Source organism: Prionailurus bengalensis, chromosome C1 (assembly GCF_016509475.1).
Source record: "Prionailurus bengalensis isolate Pbe53 chromosome C1, Fcat_Pben_1.1_paternal_pri, whole genome shotgun sequence".
NCBI lineage: Eukaryota > Metazoa > Chordata > Mammalia > Carnivora > Felidae > Prionailurus > Prionailurus bengalensis.
This window is the reverse complement of record NC_057345.1, coordinates 30,756,654-30,775,872: the sequence shown is the minus strand read 5'-3', so window position 1 is coordinate 30,775,872 and position 19,219 is coordinate 30,756,654. Positions and strand designations below refer to the sequence as shown.

Here is a 19,219-nt window from a genome sequence, read left to right as displayed (position 1 = left end):
TAGACAGGGATATATATACCTCACCTGTCAGGCTGGGCACAGCAGGAATGACTGGAGGTTGTAATCTTCCTTTTTCATGCACAACTGAAAAACAGGAAGCCTCTGCCTGCCTTCCTGGGTCAGACTTCCAGCAACTTCTACCATTCAGGCAAATGAGATCAAATGGAGAAAGCCCTGAGCAGTGAAACCATTGTGAATGGACACAAAGTTCCTGCATTTTATGCCCTGTTTATTGCATGATACTGCATGCATTTATCGCATGTGTTAGATTTCCAGTTATCCATTTGCTGAGCCAAGCACGGCAGCTGTAGGGGGTGGCCCAGGCTGGCAGATACACAGCACAAATGCCACCATTTCCCTTTCTCTTGCTCAGGGCATGGCTGGTTTATCTGGTTGCACGGGACCCGAAGGATACATATGGGTGGTTGGTCAGGCCCACTGACAACGAGGAATCAAGGACTGTTGCCAGAAGGGAGGGCATGTGGGAAAAGGCTGAGGACACATGCAGAGCAGTCTCGGCTTTGGCAGTGCAATGCTGGCCTGGAGGCCAAGTTATTACAACATCTGTGTTCATGGTTTTCTCAGGTGGGGAGGTAACCTGTCCTGGAAAATTCCCAAAGGAACAGAGGCAGCATAGCAAGAGTACAGCATTTTGGAGCCAAATGGATGTGAATCTTGGGTCCTTTTCTATGGTATGATAGGCTATTGGTTCTTTCCTTCCAAGGCTATTGGAAAGATCAGGTATGTACATACACATTTAGGACAATGCCATAAAAACACTTAGCAACTGGTACCCGCTGACCTTACAAAAGGATCTGCTGAGCCCTTTCTGTGCTTGTCCAGAACGTGTTCTGCAGGTGACGGTGTACTTATTTCAGAGCTGTGCTTTCTCCTGAAAATCTACACCCTGCAGTCTCTGGAGGGGGTACTTTGTGTTCCCACTTGCTTTCAAGGCCTGAGGAAAGTGCCTGGTTACGGCCAAGGCTGTGGACCTTTTTCCCATGTTCCCAGGGGCAAGGGGATCCCACCAGCCTGCTTAAAGGTACAAAGCACTCAACCCACCTTTTAAAAAACAGGTTTTTCATTTATTACAAAAATAATGCAGTTTTGGAGGACAAATTGGAAAAAAAAATCTGAAATTGTCACAGTTGTATGATTCATAAACAGTATTTTAGTGAATTTGTTTCTAGGCTTTTTCCTTAGGATACACATGTTTAGATGTTTACATGTTATAGATAGGTATTTTTACAAAATTGGGATCACACCATATCATATAAATTGCTTTGAAATATGCTTTTTCCACTTTATTATGTAGTAGAAATTTTCCTGTTAATATTTTTTGAAAACATGGCTTTCTTGGTTTTTAATACCCGCAGCCTATAAGACTGTGTTCACAACTAAAAAGTAGGTCCCAAATCCCTTCTTGGAGTGCTGCTGCAGGCTTTTGGGACTGTGACATCACGGCCAGCCACATCCGAGGGCTGAGGTGCTGTCAAAGAGGAAACTCCAGCAGCCACGGGACCAACCCTGGGGCCACAACCTGAAGGAGTCAGTGCACTGGCAAAACCCAGCCCTGTTTGAGGTGCTGGGGCTGAGGCAATGCACGTGCAGACCAGGAAGCTACCTCAGACACCCTTGGGTACACTTCCGAAGGACCAGAGCCTTCCCAAGTAACAGGTTTGGTAGTATGCTGTGAGGAGCTGATCAGGTAGCCAGGCCACTGCTCCCCAGGCTCTGGGGCACCTCCTGTCTGGCAGGGAAGAACCCTGTTTCCTTAGGTCTCCCCAAAGGGTCCAGGCCAACTATAGGGACTATGTGTCTCCCTGAGGGCCTTGGGCCCCCTGCCATAGGCCGAGGCTAGAGCCCAATAAACCTCCCAGGACCCCACTTAACTAGGGGGAGGCAGGCTGAGCTTCCTATCCTGCTCTACCATGTTCTGGGACTTTGTAGCCATGTCACCCAGGCCTTGCTTTACCTCTGTATAGGGTTCTGCTGTGGATACAGGGATAACACCTGCAGATGGTCCGTAGCACACTGGGAGGGGCATTGGCACCCAGTGGGTGCTACCAAGGAACAAGAGAAAGCAACAAGGTCATCATAGGAGTTAGTCCCCTCTTGGGAGGTGGCTGTGCTATACCCTTTTATACACATCCTTTCCTGGTGGCTGACCTGTGATGGCCATAGTTTGCCCTCAGAGTGGGGGCCTGTGCTTCGAGGGAAGGTCTCTTTTGGGAGCTCTGTAGGGTCAAGGGTAACCATGTGGTACATCCTAGCCACAAGGAAGACAGAAACCCCAAGTAGGAGCTCAGCCAACATCCCTCACAGGAGCTATCCTGGGGTCACCAAGGCCAGGAGGCACCAGGCTCGTCCAGATCTTATCAAAAAGCCCAGCCCCATGGATTCTGAATGGTCCTAGCAACCCAACCAGAGAGGTGCCTAGTGGCCACAGGGCTCATCTCTGCTCAGGCCTTCAGCAGGTGAGGGATGCTTGAAAGCCACCTGGCTGAGCACGGAGAGAGAAGCTTGAGCTCCAAGCAATGACTGCATTAGGAGGACCAGACTGTGAGCTGAGCATGGGGTGGGACCATTTGTTTAAGCCATCAGCAAACTTTCTGCAAAGGTTCATGTCATAAATATTTTAGGCTTTGAGGCTGTGTTGGTTAGTTTTGCGTGTCAACCTGGCTGGGCCACCACGGCCAGTTTTTGGTCAAACACCAGTCCAGATGCTGCTGTGAAGGTACTTTTCAGATGTGATTAACATTTAAAGCAACAGGCTGGAAGTAGAGCACATTACTCTCCAAAATGTGGGTGGGCCTCATCCAATCAGTCGAAGGCCTTTAAGAGAGAAAAGACTGAGCTTGCCAGAGGGAGGAAGAATTCTGCCTCTAGACAGCCCTTCAGACTTGACCTGCAACATCAACTCTTCCCTGGGTCCCAGCCTGCTTGCCTGCCTGGCAGAGTTCTGACTTGCAAGCTCCACGATCACGGAGCCAAGTCCTTAAAATAAATCTCTCTCTCTATATATACACATGTCCACAAACATCCTATTGGTTCTGTTTCTCTGGAGAGCTTTAACATGGGGACCATATAGTATCTGTCACCAACTACTCAGCTCTGTCACTGTGATAAGGAAGCAGCCATAGAGAATATGTAAACAGATGGATGTGGCTGTGTTCCAATAACTTTATTCACAAAAAAGGCAGCAGGTTGGTTAGACCCAGGTAGCTGGGTGACAGCTTGTCTCCGGACAAATAAGCATAGTACGTGGCACAGAGAAGGCATTTTGAGTTATAAAATATTGTGTGAAAAATTCTGTAGAATGGGAGCACCTGGCTGGCTCAGTCAGTACAGCATGTGGCTCCTGACCTCTGGGTTGTGAGTTCAAGCCCTACGCTGGGCACAGAGCTTAGTTAATATCTGTAGAGTGAATATGAAGAAATAAACACATGAATCGCTGAGAGTTGTAACTACGCTTGCTGCCTACAAGACTAGCCAGCATGAGTTTAGGAGCACAGGCAGCAGAAGACAAATTTCTCCACTGTCTTTGATTTCCACCGTCCTGACAATGATCAGACAAGGGAACCTGGCTTGAGGATCTATTACTTGGCATCTCAGGGAACTATCCAAGGGAGTAGAGAAAAGCTATACCCCATCCCTTTGCCAGCCTAATTCAGCAGGACAGCTTAGCCACAGACATAATCTCTGACAACTGCTAGGAACTAGCTGCACTCGGCAGTTCAGGAACTAGGATTTATTTTACTAGAAGAAACGTCCAGGAGCCACACTGGTGGGCCAAGGAGAAGCCGTGGCAGCAAAGGCCGGAAAAGACCACGCACAGCCTGTCCACAGTGGGGAAGGCGGCCCCTATGCTGGCTCCCAGGCCCACGGCCACGCCTGGGAAAGAGCCAGAGGGAGCCCAGGCCGTACCTGCAGAAGAGTTGCTCCGAGCTGAGTCCAAGAAGGGCCACGACACAAACCCCTGCTTGCCACAAAGGGGACAGACACCCTCAGGTGCTGGTTCCCAGGCTGACAGCTCCTGGATATGCAGGGGCAGTGCCGAGACTTTGTGGACTCACACGTACTCCCCACAGTCGGCAATGATTACCTTCTGCTTTGGCTTCCCATCCTTGCTGCCCTGGGCCTTTGTGGGGACAGAAAAGGGGGAGAAACACGGGAGGGTGGAGAGTAAGGACTGGCTTAGGGATACCCTCCCCATCTGCCCACCCCTGCCTGAGCAGAAGCAGCCCTCCCTGGGAGCAGCCGTGGCCCCTCTCCAGCTCTCCCGCAGGGCTATGCACCCAGGGCCCGGGGAAGCCACCCACCTCAATCTGCCGCAAGACATCCAGGCCTTCTGTGACCTCCCCGAACACCACGTGCTTGCCATCCAGCCAATCCGTCTTGTCACACGTCAGGAAGAACTGGGAGCCGTTGGTGTTTGGGCCGGAGTTGGCCATGGAGAGCAGGCCTGAGGGAGAGAGAACAAGCACGTGAGCTCCTTCTCCCCTGGCTCCTGGCCGTCGGAGAGATGTCTGTAGATGGCGCAGTGTAAATGCTGCCGGGAGGTGGCACGAGCTGGCTACTGGCAAGATGGATGCTCTTGGCATCATGGGAAGGGTGGTTTCAGTAAAGGTGGGGCTAGAAGTCTGGCTGAAGGGGCAGAGAGAGAACAAAAGGCAGAGGTCTACACAACTTTTTCAAGAAGTTTTACTCAAGGGGATTGAGAGGCATGGAAGATAGCTAACAGGGACACAAGTCAAAAGAGTTTTTTAAAACACAGATACCATATGCTTTTACACAGATGGGCTGATCCAGCGGGGCAGAGGGTGTGGGTTACACAAGGCAGCAGAGGGACAACCACAGAAGCCAGGTTCCCAGGTAGGGGAGCAAGGATGGGGTCTGGACCACAGCTCGTGCCCTGCCCTGAGGGAAGGCAGAGCGGGCCCGTGTCAGGAGACGCAGGAGGTCATGCTTGGAGGGTGACATGGAGGTTTCGGGAGCGAAGGGAGGAACCGTCACCTCTGACTGGGACTGAGCATTAGTAACTAGGGGCCTCTAGTAATGCTGCCAAGGACCCCTGAGGAAGTGTGGTCGTAAGTTTCAAGATGACCATTCAGTATAGTAGTTTTTCTCCAGTTGCTGGAGGACCAACCACTAAGAGAGAGAGGAACACCTAACAGAGACGGGGCAGCCAGGCTCAGGGACTAAGAGAGCTCACATGGCAGACCCCAGGGAGGATGGGCAGTGTATGAATGGAAGCCGCTTCCCTGACACCAGCCAGGCCACATGCAGGTGCTGGATCATCGACCAGTTCGCCTGCAGACCTGAGCCCTCCGCCCGAACCACAGCCCGCTGCTCCATCCACAAAGCCACTGGCCTGGCCCCACACGCCACCACGCCCCGATCGGGTCCCACCTGGTCCCGTGTGTTTGAGGATAAAGTTCTCATCATCGAATTTCTTCCCGTAGATGGACTTGCCCCCAGTGCCATTGTGGTTCGTGAAATCACCGCCCTGGCACATGAACTGGGGGATGATGCGGTGAAAGCTACTTCCCTTAAAGCCAAAGCCCTTCTCATGGGTGCACAGGCATCGGAAATTCTCTGGTGGGGAGAAAGGAAAGGATGCTGAGGTTAAAAACTAGAGCAGTTCCTCAGGCTTTGGGCACACCTCGCCTTGCATTCCACGTGAGACGCAGAAGTGAGTGACCGAAGCCAAGAATGAAATGCAGGTGGCCATAGAGCCCTATAGACAGTCCCAGCTGAGCTGCTTTGACCACATGAAGATGTGCTTTGTGATGGGCTGTGCAGTGGGCATGGTGGCCGGGGAGCTCCGCGCCACCTTCTCCTGTCTCAGGATTGGAATGCGGGGTCAGGAGCTGGTGGGCGGCATTGGGAAAACCATGATGCTGAGCATGGGGCCTGCTTAAGATTCTCTGTCTTCTCTCTGTCTGCCCCTCTCCCCTGCTTGCACGTTCTCTCTCTCAAAAAAAAAAAAAAAAAAAAGAAAAAGAAACAAAACAGATGAACACAGGGGAAGGGGAAAAAAAAGAGTGAGGCAAACCCTAAGCGATGAATCCCTAAGTTCTCCTGAAACTAATATTATATGTTAATTAACTAGAATTTAAATAAGAATTTGAAACATTCAAAAAAAAGGAAAAAAAAAAAAAAAAAAAAAAAAAAAGGAAAGCTGGATCTTAAGTCAGAAGAGCCAAGAAGCAACTCGCTTTATGTTGCAGAAATGCCAAAAGCTCAGGTACAGGGTAAAGGTGGTTCTGAAAACAGGAAAGCTGGCTGAAAGCCTGTTTAAGAAAGTAGCTAACCACTTCCTCCCCAGTAGCTGGCTGGAGGTCTACTCTCTCTGGTAGGTTAAGGCAGAGGGTCTCTGGACTGGCTATACTACATGTAGCCGAGAGCAGAGGTACTGTAATGACAAATGGAGATTAAGTGAAAGTTTACATACTGCCCCCGTCTCTCCCGACCAAGATGGCAAACAGCTGGATGTAAGAGCCTCTAGCAGGAGACTAGACTCTTCTCAGAGGACTCTGTGCTGTCAAAGAGAACAGAAGTCAGGGAACAAACATCCAGGGTCTGACAGAGAAAGACCCCAACCGACTCATCCCACAGGTGGAAAGCCTCAGCCGGCATGCCTTACTGATGCCTAGGAAGTTTCCAGGCAGATTGTTAGGGCCCCATTCTTAAAGATGAGGAAGGCATCTAACGTGAAAAGCAAAGACCAAAACAGACCAAAAAGAAAGCAACACATAACAACTCAGGAAAAAGGGACTTGAAACATAAGCCACAGGAAGACAAAACTTTAGTAATATCCCCAGAAAGATGAATTATCACCTCTGTGAAATAAGCACAGAACGCCATTAAAAAAAAAAAAAAAAAAAAAAAAAAAGACACTTAGGAAGGTTCCTGAAGGAGAGAAGAGAGAAATCAGAGGGGACAAAAGTGAAGAAGTAATTGAAAGAAATTTCCCCAACCAGAGGATAAAACACTGTCCTGTGGGTGTGGTACACAGGAGAAACATCTCTCTAAAGACATCCATACCAGTCCCTGGAACCTGAGAACGTGATATAGCAACAGAGCCTTTGCAGATGTGATTAGGGTTATGGATGGACTTCGAGTGGGGAAAGCAGCCCCAATTATCCAGAGGGGCCTAACAGAATCATGAACCTGTAACAGGGGAACCTTTCCTGGCTAAGAGATTCAAAATGTGAGAGGGACTGGATCACCACTGTTGGCTCTGAAGATGGAGGAAGGGAAGTGGCGAGCTTTCAGAAACTGGGAATAGCTTTCAGTTGACAGCAGCAAGGATGGGATACCTCAGTCCTACACATGCAGGAAACTGAATTCTGCTGACCTGAATGCCCCTGGAAACATACTCCTGTAGGGCTTCCAGTAAGGGAGTGACCTGGCCTCCAGATGGGAGATAATAAATTTGTGTTGCTGAAAGCCACGAAGTTTGTGGTAATCAGTGACAAAAGCAATAGAAAACTAATATAGTAGGTCCCCCACTGAACATCTAGCATGATGGATGTAAGATCTATCCAAAGGCACATGGTTTTAGAACACAGCACAGACACCCTAAGGGCCTCTAGGCCAGGGCTATCTAACAGCTCTTAAGCACTTGGCTAGTGTAGGGGCACTCGGGTGGCTCAGTCGGTTAAGCATCTGACTTTGGCTCAGGTCATGATCTCTCGTTTTATGAGTTCGAGCCCCGTGTTGGGCTCTGTGCTGAAAGCTCAGAACCTGGAGCCTGCTTTGGATTCTGTGTCTCCACTCTCTCTGCTCCTCCCTCGCTCATACTCTCTCTTTCTCAAAAACAAATAAACATTAAAAAAACAATTAAAAAAAAAAAAAAGCACTTGGAGGGCACCTGGGTGGCTCAGTTGGTTAAGCGTCCGACTTCAGCTCAGATCTCACGGTTTGTGGGTTCAAGCCCTGCGTCAGGCTCTGTGCTGACAGCCTGGAGCCTGCTTCTGATTCTGTGTCTCCCTCTCTCTCTGCCCACCTCCTCAGCTGACACTGTCTCCCTCTCTCTCAGAAATAAACAAATATTAAAAAAATATTAACAAATATTTAAAAAAAATTAACAAATATTAAAACAAATATTAAAAAAAAGAAAGGGAAAAGAAAAGCACTTGACTAGTGTAACTGAGGAAATTAATTTTAATCTTATTTAATTTAAACAGTGACATGTGCCTAGTGGCTACTGTATTGGAAAGCTCAGCACTAGAGAGAAAGAAGGGGCTTTATATAAAGGACCAAGAATCAGAATGACCTTAGACTCCTCTAGAATTCTGTACCCTATCAGTCAAGTGAGAAGGTACTTATGTTTAGATTTCAGTCTCAAAAAACTTACCTCCCAAGCTCTTTCCTGCAGATGCTACAGAAGCATGTCTTCTACTAAAATGAGGGAATACACCAAAAAAGAAGACAGCAGAGAACACAGGAGACCCCGTGACACTAGCTGTGCAGCAGGCTGGGAAAGCAATGGTCCAGGCTAAAGAGAGTTAGAAGGCTCTAAGGAGGACTTCTACAGGAGAGGGAAACCGACAGAATATCTGGTGTGTGTGAACATGAGAGATTTACGCAGGCAGCAGAATTTGGGAGAGCATCAGGAATAAATGCATAGACTGAGCTTGCATGAAAACAAGACAATTACAGATCCCAGGAAAACAAAATGCTGTGTGTGAATGGCAATTACTATAGTATGATGTTAAATAGTTAAAATAACCTCCAACTAGGGGCGCCTGGGTGGCGCAGTCGGTTAAGCGTCCGACTTCAGCCAGGTCACAATCTCGCGGTCCGTGAGTTCGAGCCCCGCGTCGGGCTCTGGGCTGATGGCTCAGAGCCTGGAGCCTGTTTCCGATTCTGTGTCTCCCTCTCTCTCTGCCCCTCCCCCGTTCATGCTCTGTCTCTCTCTGTCCCAAAAATAAATAAAAAACGTTGAAAAAAAAATAACCTCCAACTTAACCAAGCTTATGGCAACTAGATATGTCAGGAAGATAACGGGGCAGGGAAAGGGATTTAAAAAGCTGATTCCTTATCTCCTGAAGTGGAAGAGCCAACAGATGTCTAAAATGAAAAAACCAGGGAGCAGAAATATAAATCTCTCATCTACTGGGGCACCTGGGTAGCTCAGCCGGGTAAGCGTCCGACTTCGGCTCAGGTCATGATCTCCAGTCCGTGAGTTCAAGCCCTGCGTCGGGCTCTGTGCGGACATCTCAGAGCCTGGAGCCTGCTTCAGATTCTGTGTCTCCCTCTCCTCTCTGCCCCTCCCCTGCTCACGCTGTCTTTCTCTGTCTCAAAAATAAATAAAAACATTAAAAAAAAAAAAATCTCTCATTTACTAATACAAAAACCAAAAGAACCAGCTAAGAGTTGAAACTGGCTGCCTCTGGGGAGCAGCAGATGTTGGGGGGGGGGGGGAGGTGCCCAGGGCAGGGGCACAGTACCAGGGGAGTGAGGTTTTTCATGACAAACTTTGTGAAACTGACGCCTACATAATGAAACTAGATATAAAAAAAGAATAAATAGAAGTCAATATTTACACGAGAAACTCAAGAAACTGTTCGTTAACAGTAGTTAGTTCTGGAGAGTAAAACTGGATGTGGAGAGAGGGAAAAAGATTTAAGTTTTCAACTTACTGACTTCAGTATTGTTGCAGTATGTGTGTATGGTACTTGTTTTTTGTTTTGTTTTGAGCATGGATACATGTTTACTTGTGTTAAAAACAAAATAAAACAAAACAAAACAATTATTGTTAAAAAATAGTAAACCAGCACCTATAAAGCTTCAAAAGTGCTTGCTTCGACTCTTTTGTTCCTAGATCCGAGGATCTGAGATGCCTCAAGTCAACTCAGGTCAGAGACAGTGTCAAGGGCACAGGAACTGTGGCAGTGAGGACCTTGGGAAGGCCACTGCTCAGCCACTGGCATCCTGCCCGAAGTCCCACTCACCTGCCGTCATGGGGACAACGTCTGAACGCAGGAGCATCTGGATGCGACCGGCTGGCTTGTTCCCAATCTTGATGTCCATGTACACCTGAGGATTTGATCGGGCCTTTTTCGCAGCAGGCTCTCCCTGGGTGCAGGAGAAATCATTAAGTTGGGGAGAACTCTAACCCCCAAGTAGGAGAGCAAGTATTCTGAATATGCACCAAGAACCCAACAGCTGCGAGCGGGCTGCAGCAAGATGCTGGCAGGGAAGGCCCTGGGCCGTGAAAGGGAAGGCCACAGCCGCAGCCCCCGGCCGGACACCCAGTGACAGGACACCTCAGCACCAGCTAACCTGAGCCCCACCCCGCAGGCTCATTACCTTATCACACTTACCCTCAGACACGCCAGCTCGCTTCACCCTGCCCTGTGGTCACAGAACACTTTTTTGGCCCACAGAAGGTAGCTCTCAACACGTTCAAACCCACCTCACTCCAATTAAATAAGACGCCACCTCCTCCCTTCTATGCTCAGTCCTGTGCACCCACAGGCTGGCTACAACGGAAGCCGGGAGGGCAGCCCTCTGGTGTGCTCAGAAGACAATGGGGGAGGCAGGGGCCTTGATTTACACTCCAAGGAGACAAGGCTAAGAAGAGGATAAGGAGACATTTGCTGGGGTCACATGTGTTCCAAAGAGAAAAGTCAAGCAGTGCGCTGAGGTCGCCCGCTGGCACTGAGGATACTATTACTATTACTTGCCACTAGCAACAACAGCGGCAAACGTTCACACAGCACTTGCCAAGTACGGGGTACTATTCTCTGAAGGATACATATACTAGCTCATCAAGTCTTTACAACCACCCTAAAGATCAATCAGTACTGCTATTTATCCCCATTTTAGAGGTGGGGAAACTGAGGTACAATGAAGTTCAGTAACTTGCCCAAGGTCAGAGAAGTGGTTAAATGGTGAAGCCGGAATTCAGGCCTAAATCATCCCACCCCACCCCACCCCCGATCCCACGCTCTTAACCACATTCACCCACCTCACTTTTTAATTAATAAGATACTTAATACAAGGCCCCTACACTCACAGAATTACTGCCTAGAAAGGGACAGGCAAGAAACACCGGAGTAGCCTGCACAAAAGCAAAGACGTACAGCGAAACAGAGACTGGTTTTCCTGAGCTTGAAGTGGGGACCGGAGCGGGAGAGTGGAAGGGAGACAGATGGTGAGGTGGGAGGACAGGAACTGGGGAGCACACCCCAACTTTCTTCCTCGGGACAGGCAATGGGAGCCACTAAAGAATTCTTAGCAGGAATCAGGGGCTCAGTCTGTGCTTTATTTATTGATTTTTTATAATTTTTTTTTAATGTTTATTTATTTCTTGAGAGGCAGAGCATGAGCGGGGGAGCGGCAGAGAGGGAGTCACAGATTCCGACTCAGTCTGTGCTTTAAACAGGTCATTCCGTCTGTCTCAATGAAGGACTAGAGAGAGGTCAGCAGCCAGAAGACTAGTTAGGGAGCTTCTGCAATTATCTGCACAAGGAGAGGCTAACTGGGGCAATGGGACAAACCAAGGAGGGGGACTCAGGAAAGTCTGAGAACACTTGGCAGCATTTGATGATGTGCTGGCCGTTCTAAAGAGGGGGGTCTAAGGTTACTCCTTGGACTGTGAAGGCCATGTGTGTTCTGCTTTGCAACCAAATTTCTGGCTTGGGTCGGTGTGTGTGGCTGGATGGTGGCAAATTGACAAGATGGAGAGCAAGATTAGAGAGAGGAGGGCACTCGTGCTGGGCAACTCTAAGCTGCCTGTGAGACTTACAGCCGAAAGATCTGAAAGCTGGACACTAGAAACAGAGGCCAGGAAAGGTAACAGCATGGGAGAGGCTGCAAAAAAAATCAGTGACTGCTGGGGTGCCTGGGGGGCTCAGTCAGTTAAGCGTCTGACTTTAGCTCAGGTCATGATCTCGTGATCTATGAGTTCGAGCCCTGCGTTGGGCTTTGCGTTGACAGCTGAGAGCCTGGAGCCTGCTTCGGATTCTGTGTCTCCCCCTCTCTCTGCTCCTCCCCCGCTTGTGCTCTGTCTCTCTCTCTCTCTCTTTCAAAAAATAAACATTAAAAACAAAAAATTTCAACCAAGGAGAGGAGGGGAGATGGAGAGAGGGAGACAGACACCATGAGCCAAGAATGAAATCCAGAGAACAACAGTCACAAGGAAGAAAGGGGAAGCCCGGGGAGCCAGCCAGGGAGGGATGCTCAGAGTCAGGAGGGAGTGCTGGCAGGCTCCTCCTGGGAAGGGAGAGCCTCGAACCTGTGAACAGACTGAGGGAAGGTGGCACCACTCTGGCCTGCCTCCTCTGAATCAGGGCAGCAACAGGGAGACAGTGAGCCTCTATAAAGCACTTCAGTGAAGGAGGGACTGGGCAGGAGGGGTGAAGAGGACCACTCGTTCACTTTCCTCACCTCAGGCTTCCTCCTCGTCAGTAGACAATCCCAACACGGGACTAGGCAGACCAGAGCAGCTCATTATGACACAGGGCACAAGGCTAAAAGAACTAGAGCCTCTCACTCACTCACTCAATACCACCTTCATCACAACACTAAGAGTCTGCTTTTCATTCTCTCTGCTTTTGTGTATATATTTGCAAATTTCCATAAAAACTTAAAAAAAAAAAGTTTTCTATAGAAGCGCACGCCTTCGCTCTCACCTCCTGGGTCTCCACTTTGGGAGGCTCTGACCCTTCTTCCTCTTTATTCTCTTCGAGAGTCTTCCCAGAGAACTTCTTCAACCAGTCATCATCTGACCACACTGAAAGGAGAAGAATCGAACAAATGCTAAGAAATTCAAGCTAACGGCCAGCTGCTCACTAGCTGTTTTGGTCGGCAAAGTGGAACATACTCCATGGCCCTCGGAGCCAGACACTTCTGCTGAGGAACTCCCAAGGGTAAGGAAAGTTCCCAACGGGAATGTCCGCCCTGAAGTCCAGCTCGTACGAAGCTAAGTAAAAAAAAAACGACATCAAGAATTAAGTAAAAAAAAACCATCAAGGGTGAAGGCACAGCCTTGCCAGTTCCAGCCTTGATGAGCGAAGTGCCAAGAAACTGGGGAAGAGAAGAGATCGGGCAGGGTTTCTCTTATAATACAGACAATCACTCTGAGAAGCTCAAACTCTTTTCATTCCCCACAAAGGCGGCGCATGCCCTTTGCCAACGTGAACCATCCTCTACTATCCATCTGGAGCGGCACTCAGTGCCTACTTCCAAGCAAACAGGAATAAAAATGTGACTAAGGCTACACTGGAGGATGTGATGTGGAACCTGTGGTTGTCCCCGCTCACCTGGTCTGGAAGAGCCTTCCTTGATCCTCATTGGTTTTGCCAAATTGACACGAATTGTCCGTCCAAAGAGCTCAGATTCATTCTGAAAAGATCGAAAATCCAGCTGCTTAAACTCTTGTCAGGTTAAAAGAGAGTCAGACAGCTTTGCATTTGCTTCTAATACATCTGAGACATGCTCATGCTTTATTCTCCCTGAATCCCTGACCGCTAACAACAAGCTGTGTGCCTACCACACAGCAGCCCAGGGGCTGCAATTCCCACCCCCCCCCCCCACCCCGGGGGTGCTCCTGAAAGTAACTCCAGAATGCTCTGGAATTACACGGGTAATTGCAGTTTCCAGGTACTTGGGTTCACCTTCAAAAGTCAAGATCTGCTTTGAAATGGTGAGAAATGATCTCTGAGGGCTAAGGAATATGTTCTGTGAATGGGTATCAGAACAGGAGTAAAGGAGAACTTTATCATCCAAAGATAACTAGTACTGGGAAAGGTCACTTATCATAAATCCATTTAGAGCAGTGAAGACAAATTCAGAGTAAAAAGAGAAGGGGGGTAAAAAAAAAAAAAAAAAAAAGGACCAGGACTTTGTTGTGGTGAAACTAAAAGTAAGGGAAATAAATTTCTTATAAATTTCAGGTTTAACTATGTACTAATTTGTAGAGCAAAGACGTAACAGGTGCTGATGAGTTTGCAGTGGTTTTCCAACAAAATTCTGTCAACAGTATATGACATTATTGCACGTCACATCTGATATGAAAATCACAAAGACGCCACAAATACTCTAGAGATTCATCATTATTCCCAAAGTCTTCTCCAGGGTATTCAAATCTTCCACAGCAGTAACACACCCTGCCATTACCCTTACTGAACTTCTCTTCTTACTTGTCACTGGTCCGATGTTTCATGAAATTCTGCCTCTCTTGCAAAACGTGTGATTTCACCGTGCAACCAACTTACATAGTGTTTGCGATTATCCTAGACATGGGGCAGTCAGTGAGAGACTGGCCAATAGGGATGATTAGAATTTATATCACTGGTAAATGGGGAAGGCCGTTTGAGTAAGGACCAATCTTACAAGTGATCAGTTCACAGCGAATATTTGCACACGATGACAATTTTTACTTCCCCGTGCAACCCTGTAACTTTGGAGGTTAGGCAAACCAATCTAGGCATAAGGACTCTCTGTACCACCAAAAAGCAACTTCAGTTAGGAATGAAGATTCTCAGCCATACCATGTTGTCAATAGCTGCCGCGGCATCCTGCCGAGAAAAGACAAGGTACAAGTTTAACTTCTATGGTGTCTAAACGCATACTTGGCAGCAGAAAAACAAAATTAAAACAAAATAGCAAAAAGTCACATCTTATACCTCCTGCCTTGGTTGTATGTGTGTCTAACAAAGAGCACTTCAGCAATTTGCCATCTAGAGGAAGACCTAAGAAATGATCACCAGTGTGGCCAGGCAGGAATGCTCAGTGAGCAGGGCTGCAGGAGCTGTGCAGAGCAAGAAGGGCAGGTCTGTGTTGTTAACTCTCTAAATGTTATTAACGGATGGGAAGCTTTCCATTAAGCAGCACTTCATGTCTCTATGGAAGCCTCAGCAAGAGGCCTAGACACCTAACCAAATGGAGACTGGTTCCCTTTGTAACCAGTAACAACATTAACATAAAACAAAGACTAATAAACAGAAGTAACACAGAATTTTCTCACCTCTGCCAACTCAAATTCAACAAAAGCAAATCCTCGGTGCTTTTCTGAAAGGAAAAAAAAAAAGGGAAAACAAAAACAAGTAATTAGCACTGGGGGCTAATATGGTCACAAGGACAGGGAAGTCAATCACATGCCATATCCCGACATTGGAAATTCTACCCAATCACTATTTTGTAAGAAAGAATCTCCTTCTTTGATTCTTCCCGGTTTGAACAATATTTCCAGTAATATTGAACTCTGTCTTTTAGAAAACATGGCTAAAGAATGAACTGTACTTTTAATCTTTAAGGCATTCAATTCTTACCAAAGCCAAATTAAAGCCTTAACCTCTGCATACAAGGCAAGTAGAAAAATTAAGTTACTTAACTTATCAATTATTGGTCCCAAATACACATTTTGAGCATCAACTGTGCATAAAGCATGAATCTTAAAACCTGGATTAGCATGCTCACTCTTTACCCTCAGAAAAATGTTGACCTAACTTAAAAGGCCAAGCACAACAGTGCTAACTTAATTAAACCAACTAACTTTAGAGAACCACTATAACCTTACAGGTATACCTGGTTTTATTACACTTTGCTTTGTTGTGTCTCATAGACACAATCTTTTACAAACTGAGAAGGGAACCCTGCACCAAGCAATTCTGTCAGCACCAGTTTCCCAACAGTATTTGCTCATTTTGTGTCTGTGTCGCATTTTGGTAATTCTCACAGTATTTCAAGCTTTTTTGTCATTATTATATTTGTTATAGTGATCTGTGATTAGTGATTACAACTCTCTGAAAGTTCATGTGATGGCTAGCATTTTTCAGCAATAAAGTATGTTTTAATTAAGGTGGTACATTGCTTTTTTAGACATGTTATTGCACACTTAATAACTATAGTATAGATTAATGTAACTTTTATATGGAAAAGCAAAAAATTAACTTGACGCATCTTATTGCGATACTGGTTTGATTGTAGTGGTCTGGAACCAAACCTGCAATATCTCCAAAGTATGCCCATATTGATTTTTACAGATAAAGATCCCAGACCCAGAGTGTTTAAAGACCTTGCTAATAATGGTGCAGGGTCGATGACTGATCTAGGCCTAAAACTCCAATCTTAAAAAAGACAAAAAGGGAAAGTAGAAAAACTGCACTGTACCTGTGATAGCAATTGAAGGAAAACTCCCCCAGGTAAGCAGGGGCCAAAGTCCCTCAGTTGGGGCTGAGCTTCCCTGGTGCCCTGATTAACAGTACAGCTGCCAAGAAAGGAGCAGAGGTCCAGCAGGTAGTTTGCAAGAAGTCTGATCTCCCTGTAGCTCCAAATCTATCTTCCTACTGGGCTATTGAAAATTTTGTTATCTCACACTCAACAGATGGGACTCTGCAAGTTATGTTACAGCTTACAACCAAGATCACTCTCATGCTGCCCTACTGAGGCACCCTCTTGAACTTTTCTACATATCAACCATATTTAGAATTTTTTCCTCTTAGTATTCTGAACATGAAAGACATGAAAAGGACTCACCCGTTTCATAATCCAGGGGAATCTGAATATCTGTGATGTCTCCAAATGGGATAAAAGCAGCATGAAGAACTTTGTCGTCCACTTCCTCTGCCAGCCCACCTGCAAAGAAGCCAAGTGCCTTCTGAACCACTGTCTTCCATTCTCTTGAGAAGTCCCTGCAGCCCAGTTAGCATGCGACAGCCAAGGTGAGGGGTTGTTCCATCCAGTCCTTTGGGTACCACCCTTCTCATTTGCTCCCTCATCCATCCTTAAGGAAACACACCTCTTTACCCTTCTCACAGACGCCCATCTTAGCGCCAGGATTACTGCAATAGCTTCTTAACTGCCCTCCCTCTCCTCCACACAGCCAACTGGAGCAATCCTGGGATCATGCAGATTTTAACCCATAACTTCTCTGCTTAAACTCCTTCAAAGATTTCCCACTGTCCTCAGGATAAAATACAAACTCCTTAGCAGCGTACACAAAAGGCTCTTGATAACCTGAGCCCCGCCAACTTTCCCTTTGCTTCCTCAATTCCCTGGGTTTCTCCCAAGATGACCCCTTTGTCCCACGTATAAGTCTCTTTCACATCTTCGGGGTTTTGCTCTTGCTGCTCCCTTTCGGTAAACACAACTGCCCCTACTTGGGCTACAAAGCGCTCATCAAACTTTGCTACTGAGGTTATTCTCACTGCTACCGGTTAGTCAGGGAACCCCTTCCTTTAGGGCAGGGGCCGGACTGAGCCAGAGCTGCAGTGAGTGTCTATAAAATGAATGAGCGCGAGGATCTGGAGCCCCATAATATCCCTCTACCAATCCTCCGGGTCCAGTGGGTGAAGGGGTTCCTGTTAGAGCTCAGCCGTCCCGGAAGGGAGCGGGAAAGACTGTTACGTCTCGGGCTAACTCCCTGAAGCAAAGCAGTACCGCCATAGATCCCGCCTAGACAGCTGCTCGCTGCCCTCCGCGTTCGTAGATGCGTCCTGCCCTACGCCAGGACCCACTCCCTGCGGGTTCGCCCCGATTCCACCTAACTCCGGGCCTGCTCACCCACGTACAGCACACGCTTGGTGGTGGCCATCTTGCTCCCGCACGCACCCACCGGAAGCCGGAGTTCAGCCCGCCCCCTTCCGCAAGGCCCCGCCCCCCAGGGCCCGCCCCCGCCTCTAGGCGCTCACAGACCTCGCCGGGGCGGTGGGAGGTGCCCTGCCGTGAGTGAGCTGCAGCGCCCCGGCGCGGTAGGTGTTCGGTACTGGGGCAAACCGAGCTCGGCGGAATCTTCCGGCTCCGCGAATAAAAAACCGCCAGTAAACGATGGGCCACCCTCGCCTGCGTGCCCTTGGACAACCTGCTACAGACACGAGAGAAACCCACTTTTAAAAAATCTTTGTTTGGGGGCGCCTGGGCGGCTCAGTCGGTTGAGCGTCCGACTTCGGCTCAGGTCATGATCTCATGGTCTGTGAGTTCGAGCCCCGCGTCGGGCTCTGTGCTGACAGCTCAGAGCCTGGAGACTGCTTCAGATTCTGTGTCTCCCTCTCTCTCTGACCCTCCCCCGTTCATGCTCTGTCTCTGTCTCAAAAATAAATAATAAAACATTAAAAAAAATTTTTTAAATCTTTGTTTAATATTTATTTATTTGTTTATTTATTTATTGAGAGAGAGAGAGAGAGAGAGAGAGAGAATCCCAAGCAGGCTCCCTGCCACGAGCACAGAGTCCACAGTTGGGGGCGGGGGGCTCTCAGGGCTGGAACTCACTAACGGTGAGATCATGACCTGAGCCGAAGCCCACTGCTTAACCGATTGAGCCACCCAGGTGCCCCAGAGTTGGTGGCTTTTTACCTCCACTCCATCCTCCAGCTTTTTCCTAGGGTGATCTTTCTTCAAAATAAATCTAAACTCTCCAGAGCTCCTTCTTAAACCCTGCTGCCGATAGTTAACAAGGCCCCTAGAGCCCTTAACAAGGGGCCTTGGATGTAAGTCAACACCAACCTCCATACCAGTTCTGGCCCTTACTACATGCCCTTTTCCCCCGTCTCTGCCTCTGCTCTTCTGGTTCTCTCCTTCCTCCATCTGGAGGCATCCACCAGTCCCTGTTAAGCTTCACACCCACCCCTGCCCCTTTAGACAGAAGCCATAGCTGCCAAATCCAGAAACCAACTGGACCACACCCTGTAACTGTGGTCAGGTGTGTCTGTCTCTCCCACTTTGACACCAAGGCCTATGCCCATTGGCCTCACCAGTCTCAGGCCAAACCAGGGAGGTGATCGTAGAAATGAGGCTGTGAGATCTGATTATGGGATCTCCTCGGGTACCTGTCACTATTCCAGACCAACAAGGTCACTCTCAAGAAGAATCTGACCAGGCATCCTTTAAGTGGGTGTGATATAATTAGAAAAAACAAAACAAAACAAAACAAAACTATATAGGGGCGCCTGGGTGGCTCAGTCGGTTGAGCATCCGACTTCGGCTCAGGTCATAATCTCGCAGTTTGTGAGTTCGAGCCCCATGTCGGGCTCTGTGCTGACAGCTCAGAGCCTGGAGTCTGCTTCGGATTCTGCGTCTCCTTCTCTCTCTGCCCCTCCCCAACTTGTGCTCTGTCTCTCTATGTCTCTCAAAAAATAAATAAATGGTAAAAAAAAAACCTATATGTATATACACACACACACACACACATATATATGTATATATATTTGATCTTTGTCTCTAATACCTGGCACAGTTGGTCTTGCACCCCTGTGCCTCAGCT

General features: G+C 47.9%; 1 protein-coding gene across 2 annotated transcripts; it reads right to left on the bottom strand.

Annotated features, from left to right (window-relative positions):
* Window positions 1-1,063: 1,063 nt before the first annotated feature.
* PPIE (peptidylprolyl isomerase E) lies at window positions 1,064-17,593 on the bottom strand. 2 transcript variants are annotated; one of them, XM_043578696.1, is made up of 10 exons: window positions 17,524-17,593; window positions 16,498-16,596; window positions 14,987-15,030; window positions 14,511-14,537; window positions 13,281-13,362; window positions 12,651-12,751; window positions 9,966-10,089; window positions 5,413-5,598; window positions 4,323-4,465; window positions 1,064-4,141 (listed from the first exon to the last, which is right to left on the bottom strand). In XM_043578696.1, the coding sequence occupies exons 1-10, from the start codon at window positions 17,552-17,554 to the stop codon at window positions 4,073-4,075; spliced, it is 906 nt and encodes a 301-aa protein (XP_043434631.1). In that variant the 5' UTR covers window positions 17,555-17,593; the 3' UTR covers window positions 1,064-4,072. The 2 variants fall into 2 exon arrangements, with proteins under 2 accessions (XP_043434631.1, XP_043434633.1); XM_043578698.1 differs by having other exon boundaries at window positions 17,532-17,581.
* Between the last annotated feature and the right edge of the window lie 1,626 nt (window positions 17,594-19,219).

Excerpts from the sequence above, each read along its gene's own strand:
- PPIE (XM_043578696.1), bottom strand. The coding sequence starts at position 17,554 with ATGGCCACCACCAAGCGTGTGCTGTACGTGG. Across the intron at positions 13,363-14,510 it reads CGGCAGCTATTGACAACATG|AATGAATCTGAGCTCTTTGG; the intron begins GTATGGCTGAGA and ends CGATCTTTTCAG. Across the intron at positions 12,752-13,280 it reads GGAAGGCTCTTCCAGACCAG|TGTGGTCAGATGATGACTGG; the intron begins GTGAGCGGGGAC and ends TTCTCCTTTCAG.